The sequence below is a fragment of the Xenopus tropicalis genome, chromosome 3 (genome assembly GCF_000004195.4).
Source record: "Xenopus tropicalis strain Nigerian chromosome 3, UCB_Xtro_10.0, whole genome shotgun sequence".
Taxonomy (NCBI): domain Eukaryota; kingdom Metazoa; phylum Chordata; class Amphibia; order Anura; family Pipidae; genus Xenopus; species Xenopus tropicalis.
In genome coordinates, this window is record NC_030679.2 from 82892383 (window position 1) to 82908991 (window position 16609).

At 34.9% G+C, this 16609-nt stretch overlaps 1 protein-coding gene across 22 annotated transcripts in view; it reads right to left on the minus strand.

Annotated features, from left to right (window-relative positions):
- Positions 1-15857, minus strand: part of celf2 (CUGBP, Elav-like family member 2) — a 278315-nt gene extending 262458 nt beyond the window's left edge. For 12 of the 22 annotated variants that reach the window (XM_031897546.1, XM_031897544.1, XM_031897545.1 and 9 more), the window contains exon 1: positions 15687-15855. In XM_031897546.1, the coding sequence (XP_031753406.1) occupies positions 15687-15793 (107 nt within the window). In that variant the 5' untranslated portion in view covers positions 15794-15855. Of the gene's footprint in view, positions 1-15686 lie in introns of all 22 variants that reach the window. The other 10 variants (XM_031897547.1, XM_012958448.3, XM_012958444.3 and 7 more) reach the window with 3 other exon arrangements.
- Between the last annotated feature and the right edge of the window lie 752 nt (positions 15858-16609).

Here is a 16609-nt window from a genome sequence, read left to right on the forward strand (position 1 = left end):
ATTAGGGGACATAAAATAAAAGGCACTTAGTTTGCCCAGGAGTAGTAATCCATAGCAACCGACCAGCAGGTAGGGTTAGCTGATCACCTGTTTAAAAGCAAACCTCTTATTGGTTGCTCTGGGTTACTGCTTCTGGGCAAACTTAGTGCCTTTTATTAGATTTGGGGGATAATGTTTTGTGGAAAAAAATTTAGCTGGTTAAATTCTATATATAATATTCTTCACATGCCAATAGTTAGGCAGTTATCAATATAGCAACCTACATTCTTTCCTTTAAGAAAATCATTGCAAACTGTATTTAACATTATTTACAATGCCATGTAATTATCTTGCTGTTAATGTACAAAATTTATAAAGTTCTGTCAGTTTCAAACAATAAAAAATAAAAACAATTTCACACTAAAGATCTACTTTTTATGACTGAATAAAACAGGTATGCGCAGCATGTGGTATAAAATAAGCATTCAGATCATAGCTTTTTTTTATTGCCAATAGGCACAAACTATTAGCCAAAAAGCTTATAGATACTTACCTTGTTGCTAAGAACCAAAATCTAATTTTATTAATTGGAAAAACCTCACCTCAAGCATTAAACGGACATATATTTTATTTTCAATGTGAATGCTACAAATGATTACTGTTTTGAAATTGATATGAGTATTTAAAATCTTCCATTAAAATGTGGGTCTCTTTGAAAAATGCATTTTATTTTTAATTACATGTGAATTAGCTGGAAGAAGCTGCAGGGAAGCCCGGGCTCTTACTGACTTAAGCCTTCTCAGCAGTTTGTTAAATTCTAGCCTCAAATCCCTTGAGGGAATGGTGGATTCAAAGCAGCTTTTAATCATACCACAGGGAGGGTGAAGTAGTATGTAAGTAGGTCATACAGAAAGCACTGCTAGTGCATAGGTTACTGTTTTATTTAACAACTAGCGTGTCACATTTTGAATGCACCTTTGCTGTTGACATTTAAAAAAGATGGTATAACCAGGGTCAAACACAATGGGAAAGAAAAATCCTATTTCAGAATGGGTAATATGATACTGATATTCAGCAAATGTAATTTACTACTTAATACAGAATGGTCATTTTTTACCTCTGTATATAATATCTGTATTCCCATATTATATGTTTATTTAAGCAAAAGTATCTGTCTCTTTGTCTATTGTCATTCATCCATATCCCTCTGTAGCTACCAGTTCTACATGGATTCAGAATATTGCTGTGGTTTTTTTTAATGCTGCTACATAACTTTTCAGCCCTGAAGGGGTTATTAGCTATGTCTTAGGTGAAAAATATTGCTGTACATGTGTCTATTCAAAAGAGGCCTAAATATATTAAAAGCAGTGTGTCAGAGGATAAAACCTTCTTGGCTTCCCGATACAGCAGAAATGCATTCTTTAGAAATATATTCTAAGAAGCAGCTCTAGACATGAATAGAGCCTTTTAAAACTAACAATGTATGAGAAAGCAGAATTTCAGCAAAGCTACATTTCTCTGTTGCATTCAGCATTTGTTTCAGCTGGAATGCTAATTCGGAATCATAACTTCACAACGGTATATTTTCATAAATCTGATAGGCCAGCCCAGAAGTAAACACATTGCAATATACTCTAACAAAGGGTGTGCTATGTAAAGGAGCTGTTGGAATTATGTGTTGCCCTCCCCATATTCTTGTATCTTCCCTTTTTATTGGTATAGACATAAAATTGAAGAGCGGCATCTAAAAAATGTTAGGATGTGTTTATTCCATGTATGCATTGTATATGGTACTGCACCAGGATAGTATGCCAAACAACAATACAAATATGCAGAACCAAAAAAAAAATGTTTTTTTACCCAGAGCAATACCATCTCCACTGTTTAACCCTAGCTAGGTACATAGTCAGTATTCTTTATTTTGTGATGTGATTTGATACCTAATGTCAGATACAGTGGGAGCAATGGAACAGATCCAGTGGAAACTATCATAGAGAGGAAACTACAATCATATGTGGAGAGCTAGAAATTGTATTTGTGTTATCTCTCTCTACCTTGCCACTACCTTGGAATGTTGGCAATTATATTTTCACTGGTTCTCTGTATTTTGCACATCTTTAAATACTATGCACTCATAAGAGGTGCACCTTACCGCATCCTATACCAGCTGCATTCCACATGTCAAATGTTAAATAAACTTAACTATTAAAATCACTGTATTAACAATAAAGTGCACAAATTGAACATTTTTTCAAATAATGGATATATATATATATATATATTTTTTTTTTTCTTCTTACACAATACATGAAACACTGAACAAGCATACTGCATTATAATGTGTTAATACCAACTAAATGGTTATATAGGTACAATAGAGAAACATTTTACAGTACATCCTTACACAATTAAATGTGAATGTCACAAAATAGATTTATGGCATAAGTATATGGGGGTGGGTAGAGCAACTGTTGTCTAGCATAAGCCCATGTTCAACATTGCTGTCAGAGTCTAACCAAGCTAGAAGCCCAAATTTTTGTAATTTTGTTTAGGACAGTTTCTTCTCATGTTCCTCAACTTATACAGTATGGCCTTATGGATCAAGTCTGTTCAAATTTAAACAATGCTTTAATAGGTACTGGGAAACAATGCTGCTATAATGCTCACCAATGGTAGAATCCAGTATAAAGCAATAGTAAGCATAAAAGGTTGAACTTGAAATGCATATGCATTTAAGGGTGTGGCTTAATATGACAACTTATTTTACATATGAGTGATGGGTGATATACCTGCAGTGAGCAACAAATATTTGGGTTTTTACTGTGATGCCACCATTAATATGGGTATAGTTTTAAAACCTCTTGGGATAACATGGGTGTGGTTTAAAAGGGGAGTGGTCAAAACTGGCTTCTATTATCAGCCCTCCACCACATAGGCCAGAAAAAATACGGCCCTTGGTACTATGGAGGTTGGACAGCACTGTTTTAGACCAATACAGCAGTTTATCTACCCATGTATGGGGATGTCCAATGATCCTAGGCGACCATTATATGGCCAAAAATCAGCCCAGTGTCGATCATCAGGTTTGATTTTTTAGTTTGATTGGGGACCACATCGGTTCATTGTATGGTCCCTGCTCTGTCTGCTCCTTTCTCCAATGTAGTAATAAAATCATTTGGCCCAATATTGTACACCTTAGCTGGGCATATCGGGAAAAGATCCGTTTGTTTGACAGTCTTGCCAAACAAGTGACTCTTATAATGTATGGACACCTTTATGATGTTACTGTGTTATGGGCGTAAATGTAAATATTTAATTTTTCAGCAGTTTTGACATGTTATTGGGAATATGCTGACTCTATATACTTGAGGAATAAGTGTAGAATGGGGAGTGGTTACAGAAATGTATATTAGTTCTTTATTAGCAAAGTAGTTAAAAGAGATAAGAAGATCTAACTAGCTATATAAAATAAATAATTTGCAATATAGTTTCCTCATTGGTGGAGGGACAAAAAAATCAGTGTTGTAAGCCTTTGCACTGTTCCTATTAAGCCATTCATTTCAAATTAAATATTAAATTAGTTAAATAGAAATTAAATAGTACATATGAAGCATGTGTGATCCACCAGCAAACAATGTTAATCAGACATGTTTAATGATTTTTGATAAATCTTCCACCATATTTTCGTTTTAAATACCCTGTTTCCCCCAAAATAGGACATCCTCCGAAAGTAAGGCACCCCCCGATTTTTCACCCCCCTCGGAAAATAAGGCCCCCCCCGAAAATAAGACACCCACTTAGGGCTGGGCGATAAATCTCAGCCAAACAATGGAATAAATGTGTACTGTATTCTTCTTCATGGAAAAATAAGACATCCCCTGAAAATAAGACCTAGTGCATATTTTGGAGCTTAAAAAAATATAAGACAGTGTCTTATTTTCGGGGGAAATACGGTACTGGATGGCTTTCCTGTTGTGATTAAATGCCAATGGCAGAACCAACATTGCAAATACTTTTCCCAGTGAAATAAGTTCCATAAGCCAAAGTTAGATGTGATAGAGTAAGTCACCCCTGTAAGTCACCCCTGTCTGCATGTTACCAGTACTGTTAAATGTGTCTTGTAAGCAAGGGATTTAACTGGCACATTGTCAGATGAAGCAATCAATTACAATAACCCATCTAGGACAACAATACTTACGTACTTAAGTCCCATGGGCTTTGTTTGTCTGACAGTATCTCTTTACTGGATCAACCTGGTGTCAATTAAATTTTATTTTAAAATGAGCAGATGATTTTACATAATAAATAAGTGATTTGTCATTTTACAATATTTGCTCCTATTTTGTATGCTTGAGAGCCAGGTTATCATTCATTTTCTTAATGTTTTCATGATATGCCACATAGAGTATTTTCCATAATGATTTGTTATTTATTCAGTAGATTGAGAAATGTACTCTGTTTCATGGTATAAAAAGTTATTTCATCATCAAGACATTCTTCGGATGGAACTAATTTTGTCTCATGGATCATGTGAGTGATGATCCTGAAAATTAGTTCACAAGTAAAATAGACTTCTAACTACCTAATGTTCATAAAAATTCAACCTTCATCTTTCTGACAAATGTAATCCAGAATTATTAGCAGTGGGACTTTGAAGAGATAAATGCCGCTTTATTAAACTGCCTAATAGGTATTACAGCCGATGGCCAAGCTATAATGTCTTCATCAAATTTCTGGTCACCCCAAACCACCAGCACATATTTAGATTACATTGGCATGTTTCTTCCCAGTGCCCACAATTCTTTTTAAGGGAACAGTAACAAGTATTTGTATATGAGTAATGGAATCTATTATTTAGAAGACTTGTGACCTAGGGTTTATCTGGATTGTGGTCTGCACAATGCAATGTGGGTGCACAATACAAAGAGACAATTTAATGGACTTCAGTTATCCAAAAAACTCACAGTTATTTGCAATGCCATTTCCTGTGGCCAAGAAAAAAAATTAGAGGATGTAATCCAGAATTATTAGCAGAATTGTTCAGAATGGAAAGCAGATGCCTCCTTACTAGCCTTATCTTAATTGGTTGTTGATTGCTTGGGTAAATTTGTGGTCAAACCTGCATGTAATTGCCTACTATAAGGTATGGAATTATATGAAAATACTGTTTTTGCCGTTACTAGTAAACCCCATTGGTGCATTTTGCATTCCACATTAAAGTTCTGTGTATCATCTGCTTTAATCAATTAAGTCCCGTCGTTATCACAGTTGTACAACAGACCATGTAAAGTCTCATAGGAAAGATACCAGACATTAGAATTTGAGAAAAACAATTAAGTACTATTTCACAACCTGATGGGTGATAGCAAAGTCAATTCGGTTGTAAACAAAGTAATGAATTCTGTGCAACAGCTAAGCCCGTGATTACATGAGTTTTGGAACAGGTGAGATTGTTCTGATTTTGTAGCCCAGTGGATAGGATTCGTGATAAAATGTATGGATTACCTTTTCCTTCTAAAAATCCATTTGAGTAGACAAGGTAATGAGCAACAGGGAGTGGTGATAATGAAAAAGTTAATTACATCTCAGCAGTAAGTTAAACTTTTCTCTGCAATTCAAACCCGAGGCACCTTCTTTTCTCTTAACCGTTCTGACATTATCAAAAACCACAATGTGATCTTAAATTAATAAAACAAAAGCATATATAACAATCCGATTCTCATATTACTTTGTAACTAATGCTAATGAAACTAATGCTAATGATATCTTTATGGAGGAAAAAAAGATCCCACTGTTGCAAATATAGTTATTACATTTAGCTAAAGGACAAGCACTTTATTGTTGCTCGCTGACCACAGAAATAACATAGCCCCAAGCAATCTGTTGTGTCAGATCTGAATTGTATAAAGGTGAAGTGCTGGGTATTACTGTGTATTTAATCTATTTAAGGGTAATTTATCATAACAGTTGTTGAACTGGTGCCATTACCATCATTAAAAAGCTCATAGTGTTATTAATCATCTCACTTTATAGGCATCCACTGCACATATCAATATGATATTATTCAGCTGGTAGAAGCCCAGAGTAACTGGTTGTCTCTCTAGCAATACATTATTGCAAGTAAATAGGTCCTGAAGGTTAGGTATTCTGCACTGCTAAACCTATATATAGTTAGAGAATGTCTTTAGAGACTAATTTTTATAAGTATCATAGGTCATGTAAAATCACATGTATTTGTAAACACATGAATACGCAACAGTTATATGTAAATGTATTCATGAGTATTAAGTCCGGCTTAAAAATAATTTTTAGCTTGAAAAAAGCTATGTAAAACTGGTGCTGAATGCTCCTTTTTGACACCACTTTCCACACCAAGTTCTTTGCCACCTGAATTCATCCCATTGTCTTCTATCATTTATACCAGGTCTAGAGCGGAGTAAAAAAAAAGGCAAGATATTCGGTGTTCGTCTAAAAAAAAAATACACATCTTTATGAATATGCCAATAAGTTAGTTGTAACTGTTTACATCTGTGAACACAATGCATGATGTTGATTCACATGTAAGAACAACAATTTAGTTTTATAAACACACCATTTATTTTACACCAGTTCTACAGCTTTAACTGTCTGAAACATTATATTATATTAACCACATTTTCCTCAGCAAGATTAATGCTTAACATTTCACCAACCAAAGAGTCATTGGCAGCTAGTAAACAAAGAATGATCACTGTGATCAAAAGATGTGGAAATGATATCAAATGATTTTTCACTGAGTAGAAATAAGTTTTGTCAAACAGAACAGCAGAAGTGCTTGCCAGATATGGTCATTATTTAACAATGACTGAAGACTGTATAAATAAAGTAAATGTGGCTGGTTTATGAATAATATGGTCTTTTATCACTTATTTTGAATGACTTGTTACAAACGTTTAACATAAATCCCATGACATTGTGTTTTGGCAAGTTTTACATTTTCAGCTCTTAAACAAGTAAGTTGAAAATGCCCCATTTATGATCACTAGGCAGAGCAGAAATTTATATTCTGGGTTGACTTGTCCTTTAAACATTGAAATGACAGAAAAGGATGATCTAGCACTATAATAATCATATGACTTTTCAGCTGTCATGAGAACCACCAAAGCACTTGAAAACAACAGCTGGTTAAAAATACCCTGTTCTGCATGCAGTTGCTCCTTATAAATATGTTAGATAAGCCAGAGATGCACAGTTAAATTGTATTTTTTAAATTATATCCAATTTTATAAAACCTGGGGTGCAACTGACATGGTTAAAAAAAGAGGGTTTTGTAGTAAGATAAGGCAGCAGTACTACATAGTTTCTGGGCTATTTGTATCCATTGGGGCAGTGGGCTCAGAGGCCATATAAAGTAAAAACTTTAATTGTAAAGACAAAATATAAGAGGCAATCATTTTAACACTTGAAGTTTTTAGGGTCTCCCCAAGCTGGTGCACTATTTATTAACAGTCAACAGGTTTGAAGTTAATAAAGCTTTGGCAACATGTAAGCCCAAATACAGTAAGGTTATATAGCTGACAGGGTATCTTTAAACATACAGTATGAGTGTGGCAAATGAAGGTACAGCACGGTAAACATAGCTGCAGTAGAGTTAAGGGCAATCTTCTTCTGGGCATTGGACCACTATTTATCCTTAATGTGTGGTAATTTCATGTAGCTACTCACTACTAATGCTACTAAAATCCCAGTGGATATTATATTTAATATATTAAGAAGACAGACAAAACTCTTATTCTCAAGCTACTTGGATAAATGGGGGATATACAATGCTGGCATGAGCTTCTGAGTATGATGTGGAAGCACCACTACTTGACACCAGTACTTTTCAAGCCACTCCAACCCTATTAACTTTAATTTATACTGAATCTAAGATCCTAAAACTGTTTGGTGAGGCTTTGCCACATGTCTACTTGGGTACTAAAGGTTTGCAATTCAAAAAACCCACACCTTTCTGATCCAGATGTTGTTTATTTTAGATTAGGGTGCAGTAATATACAGTAAGGAGTAGTAGTATTGTCAAGAGTGTTAACTGACAAAATAAACAAATGTAGGAGTATCAAATGTGGATGCATGTCATAATAAAAAATACATGAACATTGGTAAAAAGCCAAATTATACAGTGATATTGACACTAAAAAACTACTCTTCAAAATATTAATGTACATTAAAAGTTACCTCTAGGTCATGGTTATTGTTTTTTCTGGTAGGGCTGCTTTTTTAAGTAATTGTTAGTTGAAGTTCCTAAACCTGACTACAAGTGCCAACCTTTCCCAATCTGTCAGTTATAGCTTCTAAAAAGGACTACTAATGCACATATATGGCAGCCCCCTCATAGAGGAATTTGGTGGATCAGTTAGATAATGTAAAAGCAATGGGCAAGTACTTTGAAGGCTACATTATAAGCATTATGATTTCTGGTGTCAGTATCTCTTTAAGGCTATTACATGGGCATTTTGGATTGAGGGAAAGCAAACATGACAACGCAAGAAGCTTCAAGTAGATGCTAAAGGTATAGGAGCAGTTGTAACAGTGAAGCTAATTTTTCTTGGTATTAACTGCCTGTATGTGGGTGTGAGCATTATTCGGTGCATGCCAATTCTATATCAATTAGTCACCAACTCTTCTTTACATTTTGATCATAGATATTAGGACTCGAGCTAAAGATTTTTTCACTTCAAATTATAACTCATTGTTAAGTTGTTTTTTTTTTTTTTCCATAGAATTTTCAAAAGAAAATAACAGCCTGGAAGATGTAGTATGATACGAGGAATTAGATTAGTCTAATCTAATTAGATTGGTCTCCAAAGAGTGCATACTAAAGGTCCCCATTTATCGGGCCAAATGATCGAATTTTTTTTTTTTACCTACATGCTCCCTGATTTCGCCCACCCGTAGGTGGGGATATCAGGTGAAGATCCGCTCGCTTGACGATCTCACCAAGTGAGTGAATCTCAACGTGTATGGGGACATTAAGACAAGTTTGTCCACTCTGACACCCAGCTTTTGTTCTAAGGTTTTCTTGGTTGTTTTAATACAGTTGATGGGTTTCATGATATATATTTCAGTGCTACATCACCTTTTTCTGTTGTTCCTATGTTTAATTAATTTAAAAAATCATTTGGAAAGCTTTACTTGCAGAAAAAACTACTTTACTTGTCATAGAGTATAATAATAATAATGATGTTTTTGCCCATGCACATCATTTTGGTGCTTTAGATATGTACCTTATCTACAACATCCAGAGACTGAAGCATGAACAGTTTAAGCATATTGCAGAGAAGGATTCCAGGTTTAGCTGCTTTGTAGAGATGCCAGTACTGACACACATAAGCTGTTATGATTTCTTAGAATCCCATGTAGGCCATCATTCTACAGGTCAAGCAGAAATGTGCCACAGTGCCAGCAGCTCATGCTGCCCTGATAATGCATGTCACTTCAGGCATGGTGACATACTTCATTGCAAGATGCCATTTGCAGTTACTTGTTTTAGGACTGACACACAAGTCAGTTTGTGCAAAGCTGTGAACAGTGACAATATCACTTGCAGTTTATAATTTGTCATGATAACATAAAAATGGGCAATAACAATTTCAGACAGAGTGTATCTCCCATATAAAGCAAACACAAACCTATTTTATGACTTTCTTAACACAAAATGTGTGTGGATTTACTGGGATTGCAGCAGGCAATTGTTTTTCTTGGCTGCGATGTAATGTACATCAGACTTGAAAGCTCATGAAGGCTCATTTAATTATATCCTAATCTAAATACTTTCCACTGTGTAAATCCATAAAACATTATGAATGTTGATTCTGTAACTCAACAAAAGTGGTTTTGTTGTTCAAATACAGTATTCTGTAGACTTTTTTTGACGTTGCAAAGTCATATTTCATGGATAACTGGCTGCTTGGTACACGATGCCTCCAAGGTGACTTCTGATATCCTTATATATTTTGAAGCAGGATACAATTTTTTTAATAATACTCGCATTACAATCTGTTACACAAATGACAACATTTGCACTGATGATGACATATAAATAATGACATCACTAAGCACATCTTTTTTTACAGACCAAGTACAGTATAATTAAAAATGGCTTTGGGTTTTGTTTTTACTGTATATGTATACAATGTTATTTCTAATTCTTGTATATCACAGTCTACAACATGTAGAGGCACATTTACTATCAAATGCAAAGAACTGCACCGGGGCAGTTACTAATAGCCACTATCTTTAAAGGGTTAAAATACATTAAAATAGTGAATTTTAGTGTAGTGAACCTAGTGTACTACAAATCACTATACCCCCATATTTAATAAAATGCACTAAGTTTGCCCAGTAGCAATAACCCATAGCAACCAATAGAATGTTTGCTTTTAAACAGGTGATCAGTAAATTCTATCACTGATCGGTTGCTTTGGTTACTGCTCCTGGGCAAACTTAGTGCCTTTTATTACATAACCCTAAATATGTAGAAATGCCAAATAAAACAATTACTAGGCAATTTAATTATTCAGAGTTTAACAATAGGGTAACATGTGCACTGTGAGGCAAATGACTGAAGGAAAGGGAGACCTGGGCAATTTTTCAGTAATGTTATGAAATCAATCAACAAACAGGATTTACAATAGCCAAAGGCTCTCTGCTATTTTATGATGTTAGGTTACAATACTCCAGATTGTCTATAGTTACTGTGAAAAAATGTGGCTTCTGTGGGTTTTTATGAAAATTTTACACATGTATATATAATTGTACGAAGATAAAATACAAGTTCAAATTAAAGTCGCCTTTCAACAGCCTGGTAACCTCCACCTCAGGGGAAAAACAAAAACATAAATGGATGGAAGAACAAAGGGACACTCCTGTTGCTTAAGGGATTTAACCAAGTCTTTCACAATGAAACCTTGGAAAGCCTTAGCTTAATATTTGTGACGGATAATAGGGGCTAACATTTCCCTTGTAAAAAAAAAAAAAAAGAATATGGAAATGGTTTCTTATTGAATAGACACACTAACAGATTGTAGACCAAAGAAATCCCAAAATGTTGTGCATTACTGCCCTGTATTTGCAGCATTCCCCTTAGGAGCTCTGGGTATACATATTTATAATATTACTTGCATAAATAGGTTTACCGTACAAAGCAGCAGCTTACACATATGTATCTAATCCAAACAAGATTAAAAACTCTCACTGTATTATTTTGTTTACATTTTTTTAAGGAAACTGTCCCTGCTGAATTTGGAAATCCCCATTATTTCTGTGTGTTACTTATCTGGTTTTTATTTTGATGTTGCCTAGTGTGTATATATATATATATATATATATATATATATATATATATCTGAGTGGTTATAATTTTATAAAAAGTGAATATTCTTGTAACATGGTAATGGTTGGGGAATATTGTGGCTTTTTAGGTGAGGCATCACATTTACATTTCACAAATTCACAGGCTATATGGATCAGATAAGGGGCTATTCATGCAAAGTAAGCTTTTCCCTTCAGTAATAACACTTGGTATAGTGCAAACGTGTTACAGTTTGTGCTCACTGAAATGTTTATGCAATAGTTTTGCAGAGTCCCTTAATAAAAGGAGAAAAAAAAATACATATATAAATGTATATACAGGTTATTGCATGTTGTGTCCTCCCTTCACATACGGCTTTATTCTACATGTTTATTGAATAAAATGAAAAATATTTTTCTGTCACTTTTGCTCAATGACATCCATCACAGAAATGACATTTCTACTGTAAATTGCCAGCAGTAATATGAATTTGAATGAGCTTCTAGACACAGTGACCTCTGCAAATGCAGAGCGGACCTAATTTATAGAGTTATTTGACATTTTCTGGCTTAAAACACGAGTAATTTATATTGGTCCCCAGAACAATACTAGGTTTATTCTGGCACAGTAATAAGCAGCATTACCTTAACAAAGAACCTAGCCTAAATGTTTAACCTGGTGCCTGACAACATCACCCGTCTGATACCGCACGATTGTAGCATCTGGTGTCTTCATTTTTTAAATGAAAACTGTTATTTCCCACTTCAATATATATCCTGCCATTTTATTTCAGGTCTCATCAAGTGAGGTGTTTTCAGGGCTATAAGCAATGAACTTTCCATCAGCGGCATCTTCAGCTAATTAACCCGGCTGATTACAATAATTAGTATTGATTCACTCCTGAATGACTTTCTAAGCATCCGAGCCCAATCTAGACTGGCTGCAAAGTTCTGGGTATGAATATTAATTTGATGTTCCTCTTTGTTTTGGAGCCCCAAAGGTATAGTTTGCAATCTTATACACTTCAATTTGATAACAGAAGCACTTGAGTTTTATTGTAATTTAACAATGAGTGTGTGAATGCATTATGGCATGAGGATAATAATGACTAATGCAGGAATGAGGCAGATATAACGCAGTTACTCTAAGGCAATGCTATCCCATGGAAAATTGGTGTGTGTAATCATTCACGCAGACAGTGCCTGTATGCACATAATTGGAAAGGAAGGTGTTAATGAATTTTGTCATGTGTGATTGGGTATGTGTTGTAAAATAATTACAATTAACCCTCTACGGACCAGGGAGGATTACTGTAAAAGAACTGTTAGACAGATGTTGCCAATGTTATAACGTAAAGAAGAGTTAAAATGCAGTCCAAATGCTAATTTTTATCCATCTTATCCAAGCAACAAGAGACCGAGAGGTTATATAAAGTACACTCTTACCCTAAAAAGAAATAGCATAAATTCCAGAAGCAAATGCTCTCTTATTTTTACTACTGCCTGCACAGTAGCCCATATCTCATATAAGCACAAGGTAATTTTCTTTCCCACCTATGAAAGTATGTTTGCTCTTTTCACTTTTCTTCATTCTTAATCAGCAAAGGATCAACTACTGTCCTTCCTGCAATATCTGAACTGGATAACTCATTGCCTTCATAACAACAGATATTGACAAGCTTGCTAGCGTCCGACCAGCACCTTACTCTCCAATTTCTGCTATTCATGCCTTTTGGCTGCAAAGGTCATTTTGTTATTATTGAAAGGAGGCCAGCTCTGCTTAGCTATAAAAACTGTATTTTCTATGAACTGGTTTTGGGCTATTGGAATCATAAAACAAATTCACACATGAGTAAAAGAAACAGAAAAGAAAATAAGGCAATTCTAACGCCATCTGCAAAAATGTTTTCAGAACATTATCAAATTCTTCTGTGTTTTAACTATTGCATGTTGTGGTAAATTCACATGCATATTCTGTAAAATAACAATAACTATAGTAACAAAGCAGTTAGACATGGGCTGAGATTCAGGTAATTCGAAATGGGGGTGAAAAAGCATGGGGTACAGGTGACATTTTGCTCTTTAGCAAAGCTCTGCAGCTGTCTGCTCTCCTCAGCAGTATCTTTTGACTGATTCATGAAGTGGCATTTGCATTGGCTTCTAAATGAGCCACCTTGCACGCCCTCTCAGTAGGTGGCAATGGAATGGTGTGCTGCTGATAGCAGCTGCTTGCTAGCAATAAATGAAGCAGATTCTGTACTAAGGAAGCTGCAACACACAGTTATATAAAGGTTTTTATATCACGCATTTCTAATGGATGCAAAGTAGTATCTATAAACGTTGTAATTCTACATTCAATCACATTTTATTGTACAGAAACTGCAAATAAACTAAAAAAGCGAGCATATTTATGCATTGTTTAGTAGACAGGTTTTACAACTGCAACATGCCATGCAAATTTCATAAAATAAATGAATGCATATAAAATATATCCCTTTCATTTTAGTGATACTCCCAGTGTGGGCAGGAGTAAACAAGCTAGAAATCTGAACTGATGTAAATCAGTCAAAAGCAAAAGCCCTCCTCCAGCTCCCCCCCCCCCACACACTGTGCCCCCTGTAAACAACCCCATACATGCATTCCCTTCATTTTCAGGTCATTTGGGGACAACATTTTAAAGCTTTCCTTTATGAAAACTTTGGACAATGCTAAGCTTCTCCAAGCTTCTATATAAAGCACTAAAAAAAAAATAGCCCAAGTACACAACATATTCAAAGGGACAGAATGCCTTAAGTCACATTCTGTTATTATTACTTTCAGATGGAGCATCCAAGTGCAGCCACTGTACAGATGATAAAAAGGGCAAGGGCTGACTCTAAAGTTCTCAGTTCTCAGATTTAGTCACATTCCCTGAGCATCAGTCTAACACATCAATTGTTAAGATAATTAAAGTAAAAAAGATAATTCTTTATTACAATTTGGCTAAAAAAAAATAATACACACACATATATATATATATATATATTTGTGAACTGTTTTTGGAAAATTTTGATAAATATGCTCCCAAATTAGTCAGTAAATTTATGTCAAGAAAAAGCTACATTGCATCCAGAGAGAGAAGTAGAATTTTGTACTGGATATCATTTACTTTATAAGAATGAAAGATCTTGTACGCAACCCTTCAAAGCAAAGTCTGTATTTATCATTTAATTCCTGGTATTCACTAACCATGTTTTAAAAATAAAATGTTTTATCCAATAAATTATTTTTAAAAATGAAAACATATTGCTTTATTAATATCTGAGTAGTATCTTTCAAATTGCAACTGGCTGTGTAACCAACTTGTCTATCAAATCCCCTGTCACCTGCACGTAGTTTGTAAAAAAAAAGTCTATGACCTAATCTGCTTTCTAGGTTATTAAAATGGGACTTTTGCTTCTGTTCTAATCATTGCGTACAGTGCTGTTCTTAAGTGCCCCCTGCCAATCTGGGACATCATTCAAACTTATAATGATAGCTGTAAGGAATAGCTTAACAATAGAATGAAGATCTGTCAATTAGCTGCCTCTAGTATAGACATTGAAATTCAGGAAGTCCCCTTGAGTAATTATGGAGAAGGTAAGCAATGCAGTTCAATAAAAGATAAATAAATAAATAAAAGAAGCATTACTATGGCAAAGAAAGTGCAAGTGAGGAGGCAGCAAACAAAATTGCTGGCTATACTTAATAACCTAAGCTGACATTTTGTCCACCCCTGCAAGCTTTTAAAAGTGGGAAGATAATGTATAGGGGGTTGGAGAAAAAAATTGCTGCCCCAGACATGTGTTAAGCCACTTTGACAGCTCTATTGTTTGCCTGTCCCATTGTCAGCCCAAAAGATGTATTCATCGATACAATGTCTGCTAACAAATAAACAAAAGACTGCATTTCCTAAGCTCAGTGCTAATTCCTATACAATTTTCTGTGTATTTCAATATAATTGTGCAATACAGTTTTTGCCCATCTACAAAGTCTATCAATATGAAAGTGCTAATGAAACATCTTTATTAAGTGCTCCAAATGAAACTCCCTTAGCCCTAATATTTAGGTAGGCTAAATCCAGCTTACAGTATTTAATGCATTCTAATTTTTATTTAGGATTATTTTGTGCATACCAAATAACAGGAATGCATTCATGGCAAGATAAAGGATGAGCTTGCTTTTTAAATGCCCCTTCTGCCCCGGAGGGAAAAAAAACCCCCAGTTTGTGCTGTTGAGCTAAGCAGTTGAATGCAGCCTTCCACAGCCAAGATAGCTACTTATAACACAGCATGTTTATAGGCTAGACCATCCAAGGAAACTAAACAGCACCAGTTAAAACAAAGGAGAATACCACGTACCTTAAAAGCAGCTCCTCATTTCTCATAGTAACAGCAGATTTGGGACAGCGCATGCTTTCTACACAGATATTCTCAACAAAAGCCGGTTTAGAAGTGCGCTCAAACATCAATGCCACAGAAGCTACTAATGGCTATGGCTAGTCTCTTTTTTTCCTTCTCCCTCTCTCTCTCTCTCTCGCTCTCTCGTCAGTTCTGAGTGGTAAAGCAAAGGGGCCCCTGCAGATTCACTAAGCAGAAATAATCCTCTCTGACAAGTAATGTTGTCTGGCCATAATTTACATTAGTGCAGTGCGCTGCCTATAGGGGCCTTCCTTGCTTTTGGTCTTTGCTGTCTTTTACATGTCCTAATTTTCTAATATTAGAAAAGAAGATAATAGAATGAAAACATATGATGGACACAAAAAGCAATAATGCAATACTTGTCGAAATCACATTTTTAGCTCTTTTGAAGACAAAATATTTTTGATGTTAGATTTATTTATACTCCTCTAAATATTGTAAACTCAAACTCAAACAAGCCCATGTTTCCGTTTATGCAAAATAGTTTTTTTTTTTTAATTGTCATTTATCTTATTGATATTTTTGAAGTTGTTGTTTGGACTGCCAGTTTTTTTTTTACCGCCAGTACGATGTTTTTAAGGCTAGAAAACTGCAAATGCCACTTGTGTTACAGAATGCAAGCTTTATCATCTACACAAGCATTAAATAAAATGTACCTAACATGCACCTTATGTTTCATAAAATGCTGTCAGCTTGAAAGCAGAAGTTTTCAAATGGATTGAGTGTTTCTTTTATGATTATTATAATGCTTTATGATCTTCAAAATGCATAAAGCAATATACAACCTTTTATAGTATACTGAATGCGTGACTTTTATTCTCACTCCAGGATTTTTCTTGTAATCATCCTATAACTGTAAACCA